At 43.5% G+C, this 16,177-nt stretch overlaps 1 protein-coding gene across 3 annotated transcripts in view; it reads left to right on the forward strand.

Moving 5' to 3' along the window:
- Positions 1 to 14,248: 14,248 nt before the first annotated feature.
- The window catches only part of AKAP13 (A-kinase anchoring protein 13), a 70,538-nt gene continuing 68,609 nt past the window's right edge, over positions 14,249 to 16,177 (forward strand). For all 3 annotated transcript variants that reach the window (XM_062584250.1, XM_062584251.1, XM_062584252.1), the window contains exon 1: positions 14,249 to 14,566. In XM_062584250.1, the coding sequence (XP_062440234.1) occupies positions 14,486 to 14,566 (81 nt within the window). In that variant the 5' untranslated portion in view covers positions 14,249 to 14,485. The remainder of the gene's footprint in view (positions 14,567 to 16,177) is intronic.

Below are 16,177 nucleotides of genomic sequence, written 5' to 3' on the forward strand. Positions count from 1 at the left end.
CATCTTCTCTTTCTACTTCATTTAGGCATTAAATTTATGCCTGTATAGGCATGCATTTGCTCTAGCTAACTTTTCTTTGTTTCCTAAGCAGCGGTGAACTTAGCTACCCCCTAGCCACCCCCAGCCACCCCTTTAGCTTTCTTTTTTACTGTTTATCATTGCAGTGCCAGCAATGTACTCGGCAAAAGTGAAGGCAGTAGCCGTGCCCAAGAGGCTCATCCAAAAGATAGAGACAATATTTCTGGGTTATCTTGTTTACTTTCTCTTCTGTTTGTGTAGTTAAACTCAGAGTAATTGTTCCTAGCCTGTATTTAAACTTGAGCTGCACTGCTCTTATTTCAGATCTGGAAAAGGGCTGATGGCTGGCATATCATTCTGTCAGTCTGGTTAGATATTACTTCTCCCTATAGACCTTGTTGTGATTTATATCCTGATATCATAGCCACAATAATACTACTTTCACATTATTTATGCATTTATTTGTTCTGGGGCCCATTCTTGCAGTATTTGCAAAACACTTGATAATTGCATGGCCTTGGCGCTCTCAAACCCTTCTAGAAAAGCGTTTAATAGCGGCAACATTCTGTGTCTTTTAAAAATAAATGCAGGGAGATACAGGGAGCACAGTACCTTTCTCAAGCACTGCCTGCCTCCCTATCCTGAAGGATTTCCCATCTCTTCTATTGCTATGGGAATTGCAATATCGCTTTTGCAAGTGCGAGGCCGCCCAGCCCGTGTGTCTCGGTTACCAGCCGAACGCTCTCACCCGTCTCGTGTGTTGTCCCTCCAGCTGGTGAGATAAGAGGCAGGAACGTGAAACTTCGCCCTTGCTAACTCATTAGCCTGAGACCTGGTACTGAGTCTGCTTAACGTCAAGTGGCTTGTTTTTCTTCTGTCTGAGACTGTACTTACCTCCATAAATCACAATAAGATCATAATCCAAACTTATTTGACGCTGAACTTTTGCTTAGTTTCTTAACGCAGCTGGACACATTAAATACCTAAAAACGGTTGGGAGGGATGTTATTTCCAAAATACACAGTTTCAAAGGCTGAAGATGGTGCTCACACGTTGGTTTCAGTCTGAGATCTGGTACTTGGGAGTTTAGAAATCTCTTCTGTCGCTCCAAAATGTTGCACTGCAGATTTCATTGATTCTTACCCGAGTCAAGAGACGCCAGCAGGGCGGCTGTTAACATCTGCTGAGGACAGAGAAGTGCTTCTCGGCTTTCTTTTTCCCCTCACTCTATTTTATTTTATTTTATTTGCCTTTTGTTATAACAAGATGAGCAATTGCATACGTACCTGCTTGCCCAGGAGGAGGTGGACAAGTCTTTGCGTCAAATGCCTAAATATGAGGGGTGAAGAGTCAGAGCGGTAACGTATGGCTTGGAGCCTTTCAAAAAAGAAGGGCTTTCTGCTTGCATTATTTTTGAATATTCACAGCATTTCACCTGTTGGAGGTGTAACTTAAGGAAAAGTTCTGGCTAATATGTGGGAATTTTTAAAAGCCTGGCAAGAACTTGTTTTAATAAAATTATTTTTATTACTAATCTCAACAAAATTTGTAATAATAATCTGAGAAGCCTAAAGGAACCTATTTTAATAAAAAGCACCTTTGCATTCATCATTGCTAATACTCTTTTTAACAGTGAAAACACCATGGGACGTGTTATACTCCCCTATTTTGGTGTGAAGTGGGAGGGATCTGATGCTCTTCGTGGGCTTCGGTATAGCTTAAGGGCAGCTTGGGCTCAGTTGCCCGAAAGACGACTTGTGAGAGCGGCGAGTTTGCTGTGCCGGGGACGGGCCGATGCCTTGCGCAGGGGGAGGCCGGAGGGCGTTAGGCGCTGGGGACACGGCAGAAGGTGAGTTACGTTGTCTCGGAGGCAGCCCCGGCGCTATCTTAAGACTTAAATAATTGCTTGCATGCCTCCGCTGCTGACCGTGGAGTGGCTGCAGTGCCTTGGAAATGCAGGTGCCAGGGGGGAGGTGTAGGAACAGCGCCCCGATTCGGGATTACGGTCCTCTGCTCGCTGAAATGAGCTTTGGGGCATTTTGCAAATTCTAGTTTTAACCTGCATTTTGGGGAGACATGACGAGAAAACTGTAAAGGCTCTTTTGGTAACACAGGGATATTTTGGGGACAGTGGTTGAATTTGTCATCAAGGCTATTGCTGGCTTTGTGTCTTTTTGAGGAAGCTGGCGTTCGTTTCATCTGTTTTAAACGATGCAAAAGGCACCCAGAACAGCGCAGATGAATTCTCTGTCTTTGTTCTGAGTACATAGGCTAAATAAATATCTTCCTCTTTCTGGGTTAAAATACTTACAGTGCAGCAGACAACAAAAATTCGCGTCTTGGAGTAGCTCCTAGAATTCTTTAATGCTGAAATATCTCTCGCGCTTGAGAACCTGGGGCTCTCTCTCCTTTAGATAAGTGCTTGTCATTTAAAGTAGCTTTTCTTGTTACTGTTCTTCTGGACAAGGGTTGGTACAATTAAGTCAATACCTACTGTGACACTAGGCATGCACGGCAGCGAAGTAAGACGTTTTGAAGGTAAGAGTAAACAAGTACCCTCTGTTAAAGGAGAGAGGGAAAATCTGTGCTCTGAGTATTGCCTTTCTCCTGCTCTCTACGGTTTGAGTGTATACTGAAAAATGATATTTTAAAGGCGTTTAAAAGATCTCTAAGATTTTCCTGCTCTTTCAAGAAAACAGAATTTACCTTCAAACATACTGTTTCAAGTAGCAGCTGGGCTACGTGTTTAAAACGGGGACTATTTTGATTTAATTTGAAATGCTTTTTAGTTAATTGTTTGTCTCCCCAGAAAAGTACATTCTGTTTTCAGGCATGTCTCATCACGAGCAAGGCACGTTCCCTGACGGGTAAGTAGCGCTGCCTGGCGCATGGAAAACCTTTTGGCAGGTTGGCACTTAAAATATATCGTGTGTTATCTTTGATGGAGGATGTTGGCAGATGTCTGGATGCTGGTACTGAAACAGCAGGAGGAGAGGCAGAACAAATCTGGGTTTATTGCGGCGAGCTGTTGGGGAGGTGGGAAGGGGAGCCAAGGTGCCGGGTGTCGCAGTGCCGCAGGTGCACAGGGAGGAAAGCAGAGGATATTTTGGCCCATATCGAGGTGAGTAAGGGAGATTCTGTAGATGCCCATCTGGGAGCTTTATTTTCTTAGTTTTTTCTCTGCGGTGGATGACCAAGAAGCGAGACCGAACAGAGCTACGCGGCTCAAGGGTTCATTTCTAATTTGGGGCATATTCTGCCTTTTTTTTCCAAAACTCCCATGGGAGGGGAGAGGATGGGGCACCACCTTCAGTGACTGAGAAGGGGGGGAAGTCAGGAAAGGAGCCCAACTAATACTTTCTTCCAGTCTCACCAATCGCCTTAGCCAAAAAAGCATAAAATAACAACAGCTGTTGAAAAAGTCTCGATCGTGTGCCTGTACCAACAGATGTTTCCATAAGCCATCGATATTTAGGTTGTCCTAGCTTAAATAGAGCATGGGGTGAAAAGGGTCAAAAAAGTAAAATACATCTGAGGGAGATTTCTCTGCTTATGAGAACTTTATAAGCTGTCGGTGAAGTAGTAAACAAAGTTGCTTCAGAATATATAGTATATTTAGTATAAATTGTGTCTTTTTCCTTGTTACTGGCTGCTGGAGTCGACAAAGAAAATGTTTTCCTTTCAATAGCTTTCAGATCTTTTGCTGGATATTTTTTCTTATGCGTCTGCATTAAATAAGCCCATTTAACAAAACCTGATCCTCTTATAAACATGGAATAATGACAGTATACCGCATATGGGTTTCATTAATTTTTGCATGTTTTGAAGTTGCCTTTTTTTCCCCTTAAAGGCTAACTTCAGAAACAGCAGAGATTAATACTACATAATAGCCCAGAGGACTAGCTGAACAGTCAGCAATTCTGACTTTGGCTAGAAGGGGTTTATACAAGTTATTTAACCGTTTCATAATGGAAAGGACGTTCTTCTTTCGGAACAATGTCACATAATCTTTATTTCTCCCAGACACTGCGACAGTGGTTTGCACTGATTGCACTGGCATCAGTTTTGCTGGTTACCTGCAAGCTTTCTTGCTTCTGACTGTTGTAAATGCTTTGGATTTTAGCCCGTTGAGAGCTCCAGAACATGTCTCCCTTTCTTCCTAAGAACGCTAAACAACCCTTTCCTTGTAGTCCCTGGCAAGAAATTTGAGATGATTTGCAATTTCTCCAGAGCAAACTGCCCAAGTTATCTGCAAAACAGGGACCTTTGCAGCTCCTGAGGATGGGACGGCCCAGATCCGTCAGATGCCTCAGGAAGTTTACAAGATTCCCAAATGTCTCAAAAGCTGTTTTTTGACATTTTCATCCTCAGGTATCATTGTCTACTAGATTAGACCTGCTTATTATCTATTTATTGAAGTTATTAATTGTATGACAGTGTGCCAGCTGTGATAGGTACATAAAAAGGGGAACACAAAAACCCAAAAGCCAGAGTTTTCCTAAAATACCTGTATTGACCTGACTAGTATTTCCAGAGCCATTCTGTACTTTTATTTAAAGGCAGAGGAAAAGAAACTGGGTTTGGATAGAGTATTCCAGTTAGGAATTATACTTATGAGAACAGCTATTACTATAAAAGGATCTTAGAAAAGCTGCTGGAAGAGTTGTAGCATATGTTAGTTTATAAACTTAAAAATAAATATTCTGTTATTTTTCTGGAACAATGTCAATAGCTGAGAAAATTCTTCACTAATTGAGTAAGCTTCAACATATCTGGCTGTTAAATTGTACATATGCTTTATTTCCTGAAATTCTTTTAGGCATATTTTATCAAATTTGACTAACGGAGAAAACAAACCTAGCATATACTGCTATAGCAGCGTTGAACCATGTTTGAATATAGCACGCTTTTCTCTGTGGGCTCTGTGAGCCCTTACCTTGCATAGACATCTTTAGACCAGAAAGATAGAAGTGGTGTAAAAATTTGTAAAACAGTTCTTTTTTTCTCCAGGGTCAACATTCTTTCCTGGGCTCTTGCGCTGTAAAGACATGTTTGTTTAATATTCTTTACAGCAGACAGCCGGGGAAATGGATAAAACAGGGAGCAAATTAATACTAATGTGGTCCTAAGGCAGACCTCACAGACAGGAGCTGGAATCAAAATGCCTCCTTTCAAAGTTTGTATTGGATTTTATTTCAAGTTTCCAAATGCATGGAGAGAGGGCATGAAAATATTGGTGGGATATAAGTGTAGGAAGGAGGGTGGGCTGGAGGGTCTGGTGTCACTAGGGAGAGCAGGTCTTAGCCGCAGTCAGAGCATTTCAATTACTGGTAGGGTCTGAGATCCTTCTCCCCACAAAACAAACACAAGAATTGAAAGTGTAAAACAAATAGCACAGTGTCTTCTAGTCCCTGCCTTCATTAGCAGCCAAGTGAAAAGTTGACCTGGAAATACGGTGGGTGCTTTTATATAGCGCTCTGCTTTCCCACCACTTCCCCTTCCACATTTTCAAGGGACGAGATGAAAGGGGAGATGACTTTTTCCTTTTTGATGGCGTGCCCAGGCAGGACAATGCACTGGGTCGCGTGGGCTTCCAGCGGCCGAATCCTAGGCACTTCGTTTAAAGGGGAGGGGGGTAAAGAAATGAGGGAAGTGGAATCATTTTCTGGCGTGATTTATTCGTTTGAATGGCTCTTCTCTGCTTTTCAGTTTGACAACAGTGGCTTAAACTGAAGGCATGAAAGAACGGTGAAAATTAATTTGCTTGGCTAACAATATGTCACATTTTTATTGTCTAGTAATTTTACTCACCAATTCTGTACATCATTTTTGTTGGACTTATCCACCAATTCACCTATCTGCTCTTCTGTCTCATTTTTTTAGCTAAATACTTGGTTCTTTAGAAAGAAGCATCCACCAGGGATAGCCTTGAACCAAATCTCTTAGAACTGCAAGTCTTTCCAGGGTGGATCTGGTGATATTGGTCTGATTCTGTGTCATGCCTACAATAACGGGTCTTGAGCCATTGCTTTTGAAGTCAATGTAACAATATTTCCTGTGCTTGGCAAATGTGAGGTGATCTTTCTTCCTGCCTAAAAACTCATTCTAATTTTTAGTATTTTGCCTTGAACTGTAAGGCTTTGCTGTTAAAAGATTTTTTCATTATAATGATATAATGCATGGTATATTTTTATTATGAATGGTATAAAAAAGAAAAAAATCCTTTGAATTTTGAATTTGTCTACTTTATAGTTAATGAAACATCCCCTTATTCTTGCATTTGAGACAAATACAATGATCTCCCAGTCTAACCCCTCTGTAGGAGGAGTTGCCAGATGCTGTTTGTTTGGGTATCATGTGGGCTGAGCGGCCCTTCAGATACTTGATATTCTTGCCTGTACAAAGCCATTTCAAATGGCTTGTGTAACATTTGCAGTGGTTTGAAAACTTCGATAAATACAATTCACTGTTTTAAATGCTTACATTTGTCATTGTTTTTCCAGATTGCAAAAGTTGTAAGACTGCCTGTAGAGTATGAGGCCCAATTAACCATAATTTGCATAGCTAGCAGCGTTGCTGAGAGCTGTAATAGTATATAGTCCCACTGAAGAGTCAAATTTTGTAACTGTGTGTTCTCCTTTGGGAGAAAATCCTATATTAGCTTTGTTTTCTGTTACTTGCTTTGCTAGCTGCTGTTTGCTAGGTGGTTAAGAGACTGAGCCCATAAGTAGCAGATTCTCGTTTTTGAGATAGCTCAGTGTTGGTGGCCACGCGTTGGGCTGATGGGTTGTTAGCAAAAATTACTTCTCACTCCCTGCTGAGCAGCAACTCTCAGCAGCGTTGTATCCCATATGACTCCCCCTGTGGTGGAGTAGAGGATTTTCTTAGGTGAGGAATGTGAACAGATAAGCCGCTAGGCTTTAGCAACACCTTTTGGAGAAAGCAGGCTCCATTGAGCTACTGCTGCATGACAAATCGTTGGTGACCAGTCACTGGGAATACAGATCACTGCAGAGCGCGTAACAGGAGTGGTGTTCACCCAAGGCAGGTTGTGCAGGCAGCAATCATAAATGCCCCCAGCCCTGGCTGACGCACTGTTAAGAGACCACCCTCTTCCTCCTACCACAATCTCCTCTCTGGATCTGGTTCCCTTGGCTGCTCCTTTGCTGCGTTATCGCTGTTCCCATACTCCCTTTGCTGCCCCAGCTTTATTATTCCTCTGCTACTCCCCTTTTCCCACTCCTCCTCCTTGCCTTCCATCCAGTAACTCCAGGCCCTTTCCCCTCTCCAGTGCCTCAGACCAAAGTCATTGCTCGGTGATTGGATTTGATTGTACGTTGCGCAGAACTGCTTTATACTTTTTCTTTGTGAATTTTCCAGAAGCTTTTTGAGTTTGGTTTTTTTTTTTAGGGTATTACCGAGATTTTAACATCTGTGTGAATATAAAATTCACACGCTAATTATCAGCAACTTAACAGCGTGGAGTGAAATCTAAGCTAAGCTAGTTTGACTGGCTTTCACATTGGATGGGGTCAGAAAATGGAGCGTTTCTTTCTAGTGGCCCCCTTCAGCAGCGGTGCAGCTTGAGCTTGGGCTGAGCCAACTGCGAAACTAAAGTAATGTTCCACATCCAGACGTCTTGGTTGAAAATTGACTGATGGTTCCTTACAAAAAATCTACAGTGTTTTCAAGTATTGCCCATGCTGTAGAGCATAAAACCTCATGCCCGGATGGGAAATGCCTGCGCACAGGGATAGCTGGTGTCCCAGAGGGTGCGCGGGAGGTGCAGGTTGTTCTCGAATGTTGATTTGGTTCTGCAGGCTGTAATTCAGGTGCAGCTTGACAGCCTCCTTTGGGGACTGTTCCCAGCTTGTGTGTTCATGTTTTCTCCTCTTAGTATTCAGGACACTGGAATTCAGCGTGCGATACAGTTTGACAGTGACAAGTGTACGTCTCAACTCTCATAACACACAGAATAAATATACGTGGTGGTGGTCAAAATCCCACAGCACTTCAGCCAGACAGACATCTTGATTTGCAGTTATTTTTGGTAAAGACAGACCTATATGTTGCAAAGTGATGTAAAATCAGCTGAGAGGTTGCTAATCTCTTGCGTGGGATGTGTTTCTCCTGTAACCATTTGGGAGCAATAAGATGGGCAGTTTACTTCCTCTGGAAGGATGTGCAGGCATATTCTGCAGCAGACAAAGGTTCAGCATTTTTCTAAAGGTTATTTGCACAATAGAAATTCCCAAGAAATGCATGCCGAGTCTCTGAGAAATAGTAGAAGAGCGAAGGTCAGGAAATGGCTGAAGGTCTCTCAAGGTGCTTTTGTATTTTCTTAAAATATGCGATCTGCAAATCCATATGTTTGACAGCTTTCCAAATCTTTCTCATTCCTTCTTCGTGGTCCTTAAACTGTTTATCAGACAGTTATGTCTTTGAGCTTGAACACAGACTGCAGCTGTATGATGGTTTGTTTGGCTATAAAATTCAGTTTGGTCAGGCCGTTCCAAAGTATGATATTACTCTGTGAGAAAACGTATCCCTTTCCAAACCGTTGCATGAACATCTGAATGATTTAAATAGGGAATATCTAGAAGGGTAGAGGCTGGCTGTGTTGGAAGATCAGGATTGGGTCTGCAGAAGATTTGGCCCAATGATTAATTTGGGCCAGTGCATTCTCAAGAAGGTGTTTTTCTTCAGCGGGAAGCACCAGGATGATGAATTTTATTGCCGGCACTGCTGAGCTTCCCCGCTACGACAACGGGCATTTGCCGGGCAACCAGTTCCCTGTGACGGCATATTACTGGGTACCTATCCGTGTCCTTCTCATGGCTCCTCCTCTGCCCATGCTCTGCCTTGTTGGGGCATCTAAAATCACAAAGGGCCAAAATAATTTTCTGTTTGTGGAAATGCAGCAGTGTTTACTCGCGGGCGGGGACTTTGGTTTGGTTTTTTGGGGCCACCTCAGCGAGGAGGAAGATGCCACCAAGTGGTGTGCAGGCTGGCTGGGCTGCAGCAAGAGGGAGGTGACACCAGACCAAAATGTCATCCCAGCACGCGGACGGGACAGGCTGGCTGGGAGGCAATCAGTCTCAAAAGTCTGCTTTATCCTGAAACCCTGGTGTGAGAATGAAAAACTCATTATTTAACATCTAAGGCTCTTTGCAAATGTCTGCAGCGTCAGCGCTCGATAATGTTCAACTGTCTGGTCGTCTCCAAAATCTGTGTTTGACCGTCTGTGTCTCAATTTCTTTTCTCCCTGTGGCTGACCTGCCTCTCAGCAAACACGATGAATGTGCGTGCCGTTCCAGATTGGACGCGCTTCTCCTAGAGGCTTTGCAGTATTTGAGTGCAGATTTCTTTTGCCTTATTTAGTTTTAGAAAAAAAGTTTTGTTTTGTCTGGCCTTCAAAGTGCCAGAAACAAAAATTTCTAAAACACTTTGCAAAAAGTGGAGTTTATTTAAAGAAAGGAACTATTTAAATTGCACTTATTCCCCCCCCTTTTTTTTAATCTGATGAATTTATTAACTCCTGTGTTTAGCGACAAAAAGTGAGGTTTGACTTGTTTAAGAGACGGCGCTCTTTTTTTTTTCCTTCCATGTACTGCTCCATTAATTCCTATCAGAGCCACAGTTTTGAATGGTAAAAAGCCTCAGTATTTCTGCGGATTGCATCATTTTCAGTGTTTCATAACTCTATGGCAAATGTAATTTGAAACAGATAACAATAGTGCTGTCTGTTTCAGCATAACCATGATTTCCTTGTCATTAAGAGATCTGCTAGCGGGTAGAGGAGGAGGAGTTTTATCTGGATAAGTTAAAGATCATATGGTGCAGTTGAGCACTCTTTTTTTTTTTTCCCTCCTTTTCCCCTCCCTCCGTTCCCTTGAAATCTGCAGCACTGGCCTTTGGTTTGGATATGAAACGATTGGTTGGTTTCAAACTCCTGGCTGCACAGAACCGCGCAGCGTTTCCAGATGTTTTCAATAAGGAGCCCAGAACTGTCGCATCAGCAGCCAAGGGATAGGGCTGCTGTCGGGTCTCTTCTCCATTTTGAGTAATTCTCATGAAAAGAGAGCAGGGAGGAAAGGGAGAATTATTTACTCTTTCTTTTTCTTTTTTCTTTTTTTTTATTTCTTTATCCTCCAGTTATGTCTGTGACCACGTAAATATTATATATTGTGCAAGCCTTTTTTTGGGGGGGGGGGAGGGGGGCTCTGCCTTAAAGATACCTGCAAAAGGAACTGGAAACCTTTATTCTGCACCGTCCGGGCTGGGCGCATATCCTACATCTCTGCTGCGTGTGCGGATAGACGAATATATGGAAGACAGGCGTCCCGGGCTGAAACAGCGCAGCAAAAGCCCCACCTAACGTGGGAGGAGGGTGATGGTCTCCCAAGTGGGAGTGCGTCTGGCACGCTATCTTCTATTTGTTTATATTAGTTCCACTCCCCCTCCTCCCAACAGTAAAGTCTGGAAATTAAAATGAGATGGACTTAGGGGGTCTGTAGTCGTCACTGGCCTCTCCCCGATCTTGGCTGTGAGTCAGGAACATAACCGCAGCAAAACTCTCTGAACAAATTAGGGATTTAGAAGCTTTAATTGAAAAGAAAAAGAGAGCAGAAAGAAGGGTTGCTTTCTTTTTTTTTTTTTTCTTTTTTAATAGTGGTTTATTTGTTTGGCTTTGTTGATCATTTCACTCTGTGGTTGGAGCTGGAGCGGAGTTGGAGACGTCGACGGGCAGTTGCCCCTTCATCTGCGCTGTATCACCGTGGTACTTGGCGATGGAGGCAGGCCGGCGGTTCGGCTCGGGCCGCGGCCGCGCGTCGAGACTTGCCTGGTTCCCCATCAGCAGCGGGCATGCCGACGGTGGCTTCGAGCCTCGCGCTTCTCGCGAGCAGCTCGAGTGCCGTTGCCACGCTCCAACGCATGACCAGCGCAGTCCCCGTCCTCTTCCACCTGCCCGCAAAGGCCTCTGAGCGTCGGAAAAGTTGGCCGCCTCTCTTTGCCCTCCCTCTCTGAAAACTGCACGTCCCTCAGTGCATCCCCTTGGCTCCCCTCCTCTTTGGCTGGAGATGTTTCTCATTTCTCCTCTGGGAACAGGGAGATACATTTGCAGCCACAAGGGACTTGGTCTAGATGCTCCTGGTGGATCTGACCTCTCACATCCACTCTCATGGTGCTGATGGCTCATGTCGTGGCCTCGTTCGAGAGGCGGGGATAGCTCAAGCTGGGTTTGCTCCTCGCTGGTGGAGCAGCCCTGCAGTTCAGAGGTGACGTGCACTCAGTGGAGTGCTTTGACAAAGCTTGTGCAGTCGTCATTTGGATGAATCTTGGCCTGCGGAGGAGGAGAAGTCTTTTATATCAGCAACCGTCATCAGATTGGTTTGCAAAGAAACTGAAAAACAAAAATCTGCTGTATCAGTTAAAAAAAAAAAAAGAAAAAAGAATGGGCATTATGAAATGTAAAATTGGAGCGTCATGAGGGCACAGAGGCTGCCACAAACTCCTTTACCTGAACTAAATGCACAAACTTTGTTTATAGGTTCCTGTCTTGTAAATTTAGGTTTGAGGAAATCCCAGCCTTATATGGTAGCGTTTGCAGGGCTGGAATGCTGTCACAGCCATTTCTGGTTTCTCATCTCCACGGGCACATGATTGCTGGGATTCATTACTGGTGGAGAACACTGGTGGCTCCAGAAAGTCCCCAAAGTACTACCACATTTTGTGTGTGCCCTAATACTGAAAGCAGAAGCTCTGTTGGTTATTGAAGAGAACAGAGTCCTTGGCCGGTATCTGGAGCTGGGGCTTGTTACTGTAAGAGAGACCCGTAAAGGAGAACCTCCTCAGTGCAGCTGGTTGTGTTGTGGAGATGAAGCTTTGGGTTGTGCAGGAGAGACTGGAACCTAATGAAAGCGGGGTAAGATACCTTGCATTGGCTAGGTAAGAGCGTAGCTGTGTCATTATCCTGTAGCAGTGGAAACACTCTCTGTTCACAGCCTACTTTATCTTGTGTTGACTTGTTCAAGTACCAGTGCCCAAAGGTGGACCTCCAAGTGGTGGCTGGCTCCCAAGCCATTCTGCAGTCTTAGAAAAAGTCATCCTTCTCAGTTTGCTTAGGGAGGCTGCTAAATCTGGAGGATAACTTGGTGGCTTTTGCATAATCTGTATGGACTAGGGGTACCATAATGCAATATAGCCCAGAATAATAGCTTGCATTAGTATAAAATCCATTTCTTGAGTGTTTTAGCAAATGAGCATGTTCATATGCACAGTCAGTTCATACGCTACTGAGAGCCAGAAGAGCGGATGGCACTGGAAGGAGAAGAGCTTAAACGTCCGCTGGCAGCAGACAGGATTTCTGGTTTCAGACATTCTTCGGAAGAATCCGCTTAGATTCAAATGCAGAAGACTCACTTTTTATCTGCTTCGGAAGGATGCAGGATTGAGTCATCTTCACCAGAACTGGAGCTGGTGCTTACAAGGCGCCTTATCCAACTAAGGAGACTTGGGCCACTGAGCCATTCCCTGAGGGGCTGCATGAAAAGACTTAGAAATCCTTAACTAAACTCCATTAATAGAGCGAATCGCAGCAGCAGGAGATGTGCCAGGTCACCAGGTGCTGGTTACAAATGGCTTTTTAGCTCGACAATTAAATGTTGATTTGTTGTTGCCGTTTCCGCTGTCCGTAGCCCCTGTTTTGCAATGCAGGTTAAACAGTTTCCTGCGTTTCCATCTTTCTCCGCTGAAAAGCAGCAAGTCGTGCTCCGTACAAACTCCTGCATTTGATTCCAGCCGCAGAAAACCTCCCTTTCCTCTTTTCCCCTCTCTCTCTCTCTCTTTTTTTTTTTTTTTACCGCCCCCGTTCCCTTTTGAATCCGTGAATGAGAGAATGTCTATAGCCGGGGAAGTATGGAAAGATTTTCTCCCTGGAGAGGTCGGGGTGGGGTGGAAAGCGAAGGGGGCTGCGAGGGGGCAGCTGAAAACAGGAAACCATGTGGCAGTGTGCATGCACGGCCCAGCTGATGTGAATGAGCTATTGAGAGGAGGAGAGACTCGCTGACTAGCCGAGCAGGAAAAAGACTCAGAAACTTTGCTTTTAAGAAACAAAGCAAAACAACAACAAAAAAAAACCCCTCTGCCTTTCAGCTTAGAGTGAATGAGAGAGGACTGTGTTTTTCCGAGAGCAAGTTACTGGAGTCTTCTGCTCATCTTTCAGTGCTTTAAACATGAAAGAAAATTGAAAGTGGCTTTTTTTTTTTCTCTCTCTCTCTCTCTCTTTATTTTATTTTTTTTTTCTCTCCACGGGTTAAACTATAAGTTTCTATTCCTGTTTGAGAGAAGCTTTAGGACTGCAATTCTCTGTCTTCCATTCACCCGGCCTGGGGGAGAGGGACGAACAGTCCTTTTTTGCTAACCTCTCTGAAAATACGTATTTTTGCTTCTCACCTCTTTGGACTGTGCAAACATACTGAGCAGCTGAAGCCTGAGGTGGAAGAAGCTGGAGAAGGAAGATTGCTGGTTTTGCTTCTCTTCCCCTCCACCCCTTCTTTCTGTTTTTTATTTTTTTTCCTCTCTCTGAAAGATGAATCATGTTCCCACAACTGCAAAGACATTTTCAAAGCCTGGAGAACGCTGGTGCAGTACTAAAAAGGCAAGTAGTGACGTCCCAGCCCAAATCAGGAGGGAGTGGCTTTATTTCATTATTTTCTTTCCTTTTGCCCTGTGCTGTCATTAGAAATTTCAACCTAATGCAAAACCAAGCCCTCCTGTCTGGTGAACAGTGGACAGACTCTTAACAGGAGGAAAGTACCTTTTTCTTATTGTTTCTTTCACATCCAGGTGCACTGAAAGAAAAACCTCATTGGTGACAGTATTTACTTTGGATACGGTGATCAGCTTTTTTTTTTTTTTTTTTTTTTTGCCTTTTTTTCCCTCTGCATTAGACACACCGTGGCTGAACCTACCTTTTGTTTTCCTCTGTTGGAGTGTCAGGGTTCCAGTTGCACACATCTGGCTTTTGTTCTCCTTTCAAGAATTTCATTCTGGTGCTTTTTGGATATCAAAATTGTCTGGAAAACTTTTTTTTGTTGTTGTTGTTAATACAACAGGAAGGCTGATACCATTCTTAGCAGTTACAAAAAAAAAGTCATATATATAAGCTCTCTCAAAATACCTTTTGTTTGCTATTTGCTATTTTGTTTGCTAAATTCCTGCGTTGCCTGCATAAGCAAGTCTCTATTCCAAGAAGACTTTGTCAACCCGTCGCAGCTCTGGGATTTTCTTTTTCCTGTTAAGAGAATTGGACAGGCTGATGTGATTCAGAGAGTGCTGAGACACAGGGACTTCTCTGAACACATCTGTGAGAGATTTGGAGTGTATGCCTTGACGAGTTGATCCTGGAGTTCATGGTGGGCTCTCCTCCTCACGTCTTGCCTCTGGTTACATTTTCCTGGACAAGATGTACGAACGCCACAAGAGGCGATACAGCCTGTGTGACATTTCCAAGGTGGACAGGACTGTAGATGTTGTGTTGTTAAAGGTATGGTGTTGCTTGTTTACGCTTCTTTATGTGCTGCTTGAACTTGTCCATCTATTCCCCGTCATATTTATACATGCAGGTGGGCTCTGTGGAGATGGGTAGCAGGTGGAGATCTTCCTGGTCAGCATGTAGAGGTTTTTGGGTGCTAACATTTGGCATGAAAAGGTTTGATTATCATCCCTGCCACAAAATTACCTATTGTAACATGTAATCGGATATTCTTTCTGAGAGCTCTGTCTGGCTGTCTTCCCTATCCCTTGTCCTCTTCTACTAAACAGTCCCGTCCTATTTTGTAAACTTCACAAATTGCAGGTGCTTTTTATACGCAAGTTGCCATTTGGCTAAGGATTTTCATTTCCACTGGTCACTTTGGGGACTATATGTGTGCCCTGAAAGATGTATTCTGCCAAAAAAAGGCATGATGGATCCTCCTGACAATTCTATTTGCCTCTGGTTTTTAGTGGTGCTTGAAGGGTGCTGCTGTTTATCTTGCAGCGTGGATGTGAGTTTTGTCTTAAGATTGGGTAGAGCAAGAGCCAGAAATGGCTCTTGGCTAATTGTCCTAGCATTCCCTCCTCTAATCTAAAATTAGCAAGTGCTCCACCAAATGGCAAGGTGGCAGTCTGGGAATGTTCTGTCACGGTAACAGCTTTCTGAAGCTCCAGCGGTTTCCTGGCAAAGTGCATGGAAATCGGAAGGCAGCCAGAGTGGCTGCATAACACAGCCTGACTTAGATATCCAAACTCATGGGAGAGAATTTCCTTTCTCTCTCTGCCTTTTGCTGCTTTCCTCTCTTAGCTGAGGTGGTGGGTTGTTGCATGATAATGTGGCTTCCTTTTTTTTTTTTTTTAATGGTTTTTGCTTCATGCTCTTAGTTTCAAAGCAGAGATGAAAAGGAATGAGGTTTTCTATCAGTACATATAAATATTTCATTTTCAAATGATCCTTGATCTCTTCATCTACACTAAAACTGACCTCGTACTTGTTAACCTGCATTGTTTAGGAATAAAAGTGTTTTCCATTAAGTCAGTATGTCCTTTGTTTTCTGGGACCCAAAACATGAACAACCATAACTTGTTTTCTGTATCAGCTGGATTTTGTTGACCATTTTCCAACTGTCACATTAATGATGCTGGTTGCAGTATACTGAGAGCCTGCAGGCCTTAATCTCTAGACACCCTCAGGAGAGATTAAAAAATGTAGATGTATTGTACACATGCTGCTTATTGTGTGAAATGACCGCTTAATTATACTTGGGAAAAGAGCTGGTGCTCTTGACAGCTTTGGTCGCTTACATAAAAAGTGCAATCTTCTTTATAGAGAGTATCTGGATGCCTGGGTTGAAATGTAATTCACTGTAATTATCTGATTTCAGTATTTCTGAAGTCATCGGTTCCCTAAATTAGTTTTTGTTTAGCAGAGCTTAGATTTTAGAACAAAATGTGAGTCTTGTTAGTTTCCACTAGTATTTTCCTAATTGAGTTTCAAAACTGTGGGTTTTGCTGTCTGTTCCTGCATATGACTCAGTGTCCATATATGTGTGCATGTGTGCACGCATTGCTTTGCAGAATGTGGACTGTAAATAATGGAAATGTTTAAAGGGGGGGGTGC

Source organism: Rhea pennata, chromosome 10 (assembly GCF_028389875.1).
Source record: "Rhea pennata isolate bPtePen1 chromosome 10, bPtePen1.pri, whole genome shotgun sequence".
Classification (NCBI taxonomy): Eukaryota; Metazoa; Chordata; class Aves; order Rheiformes; family Rheidae; genus Rhea; species Rhea pennata.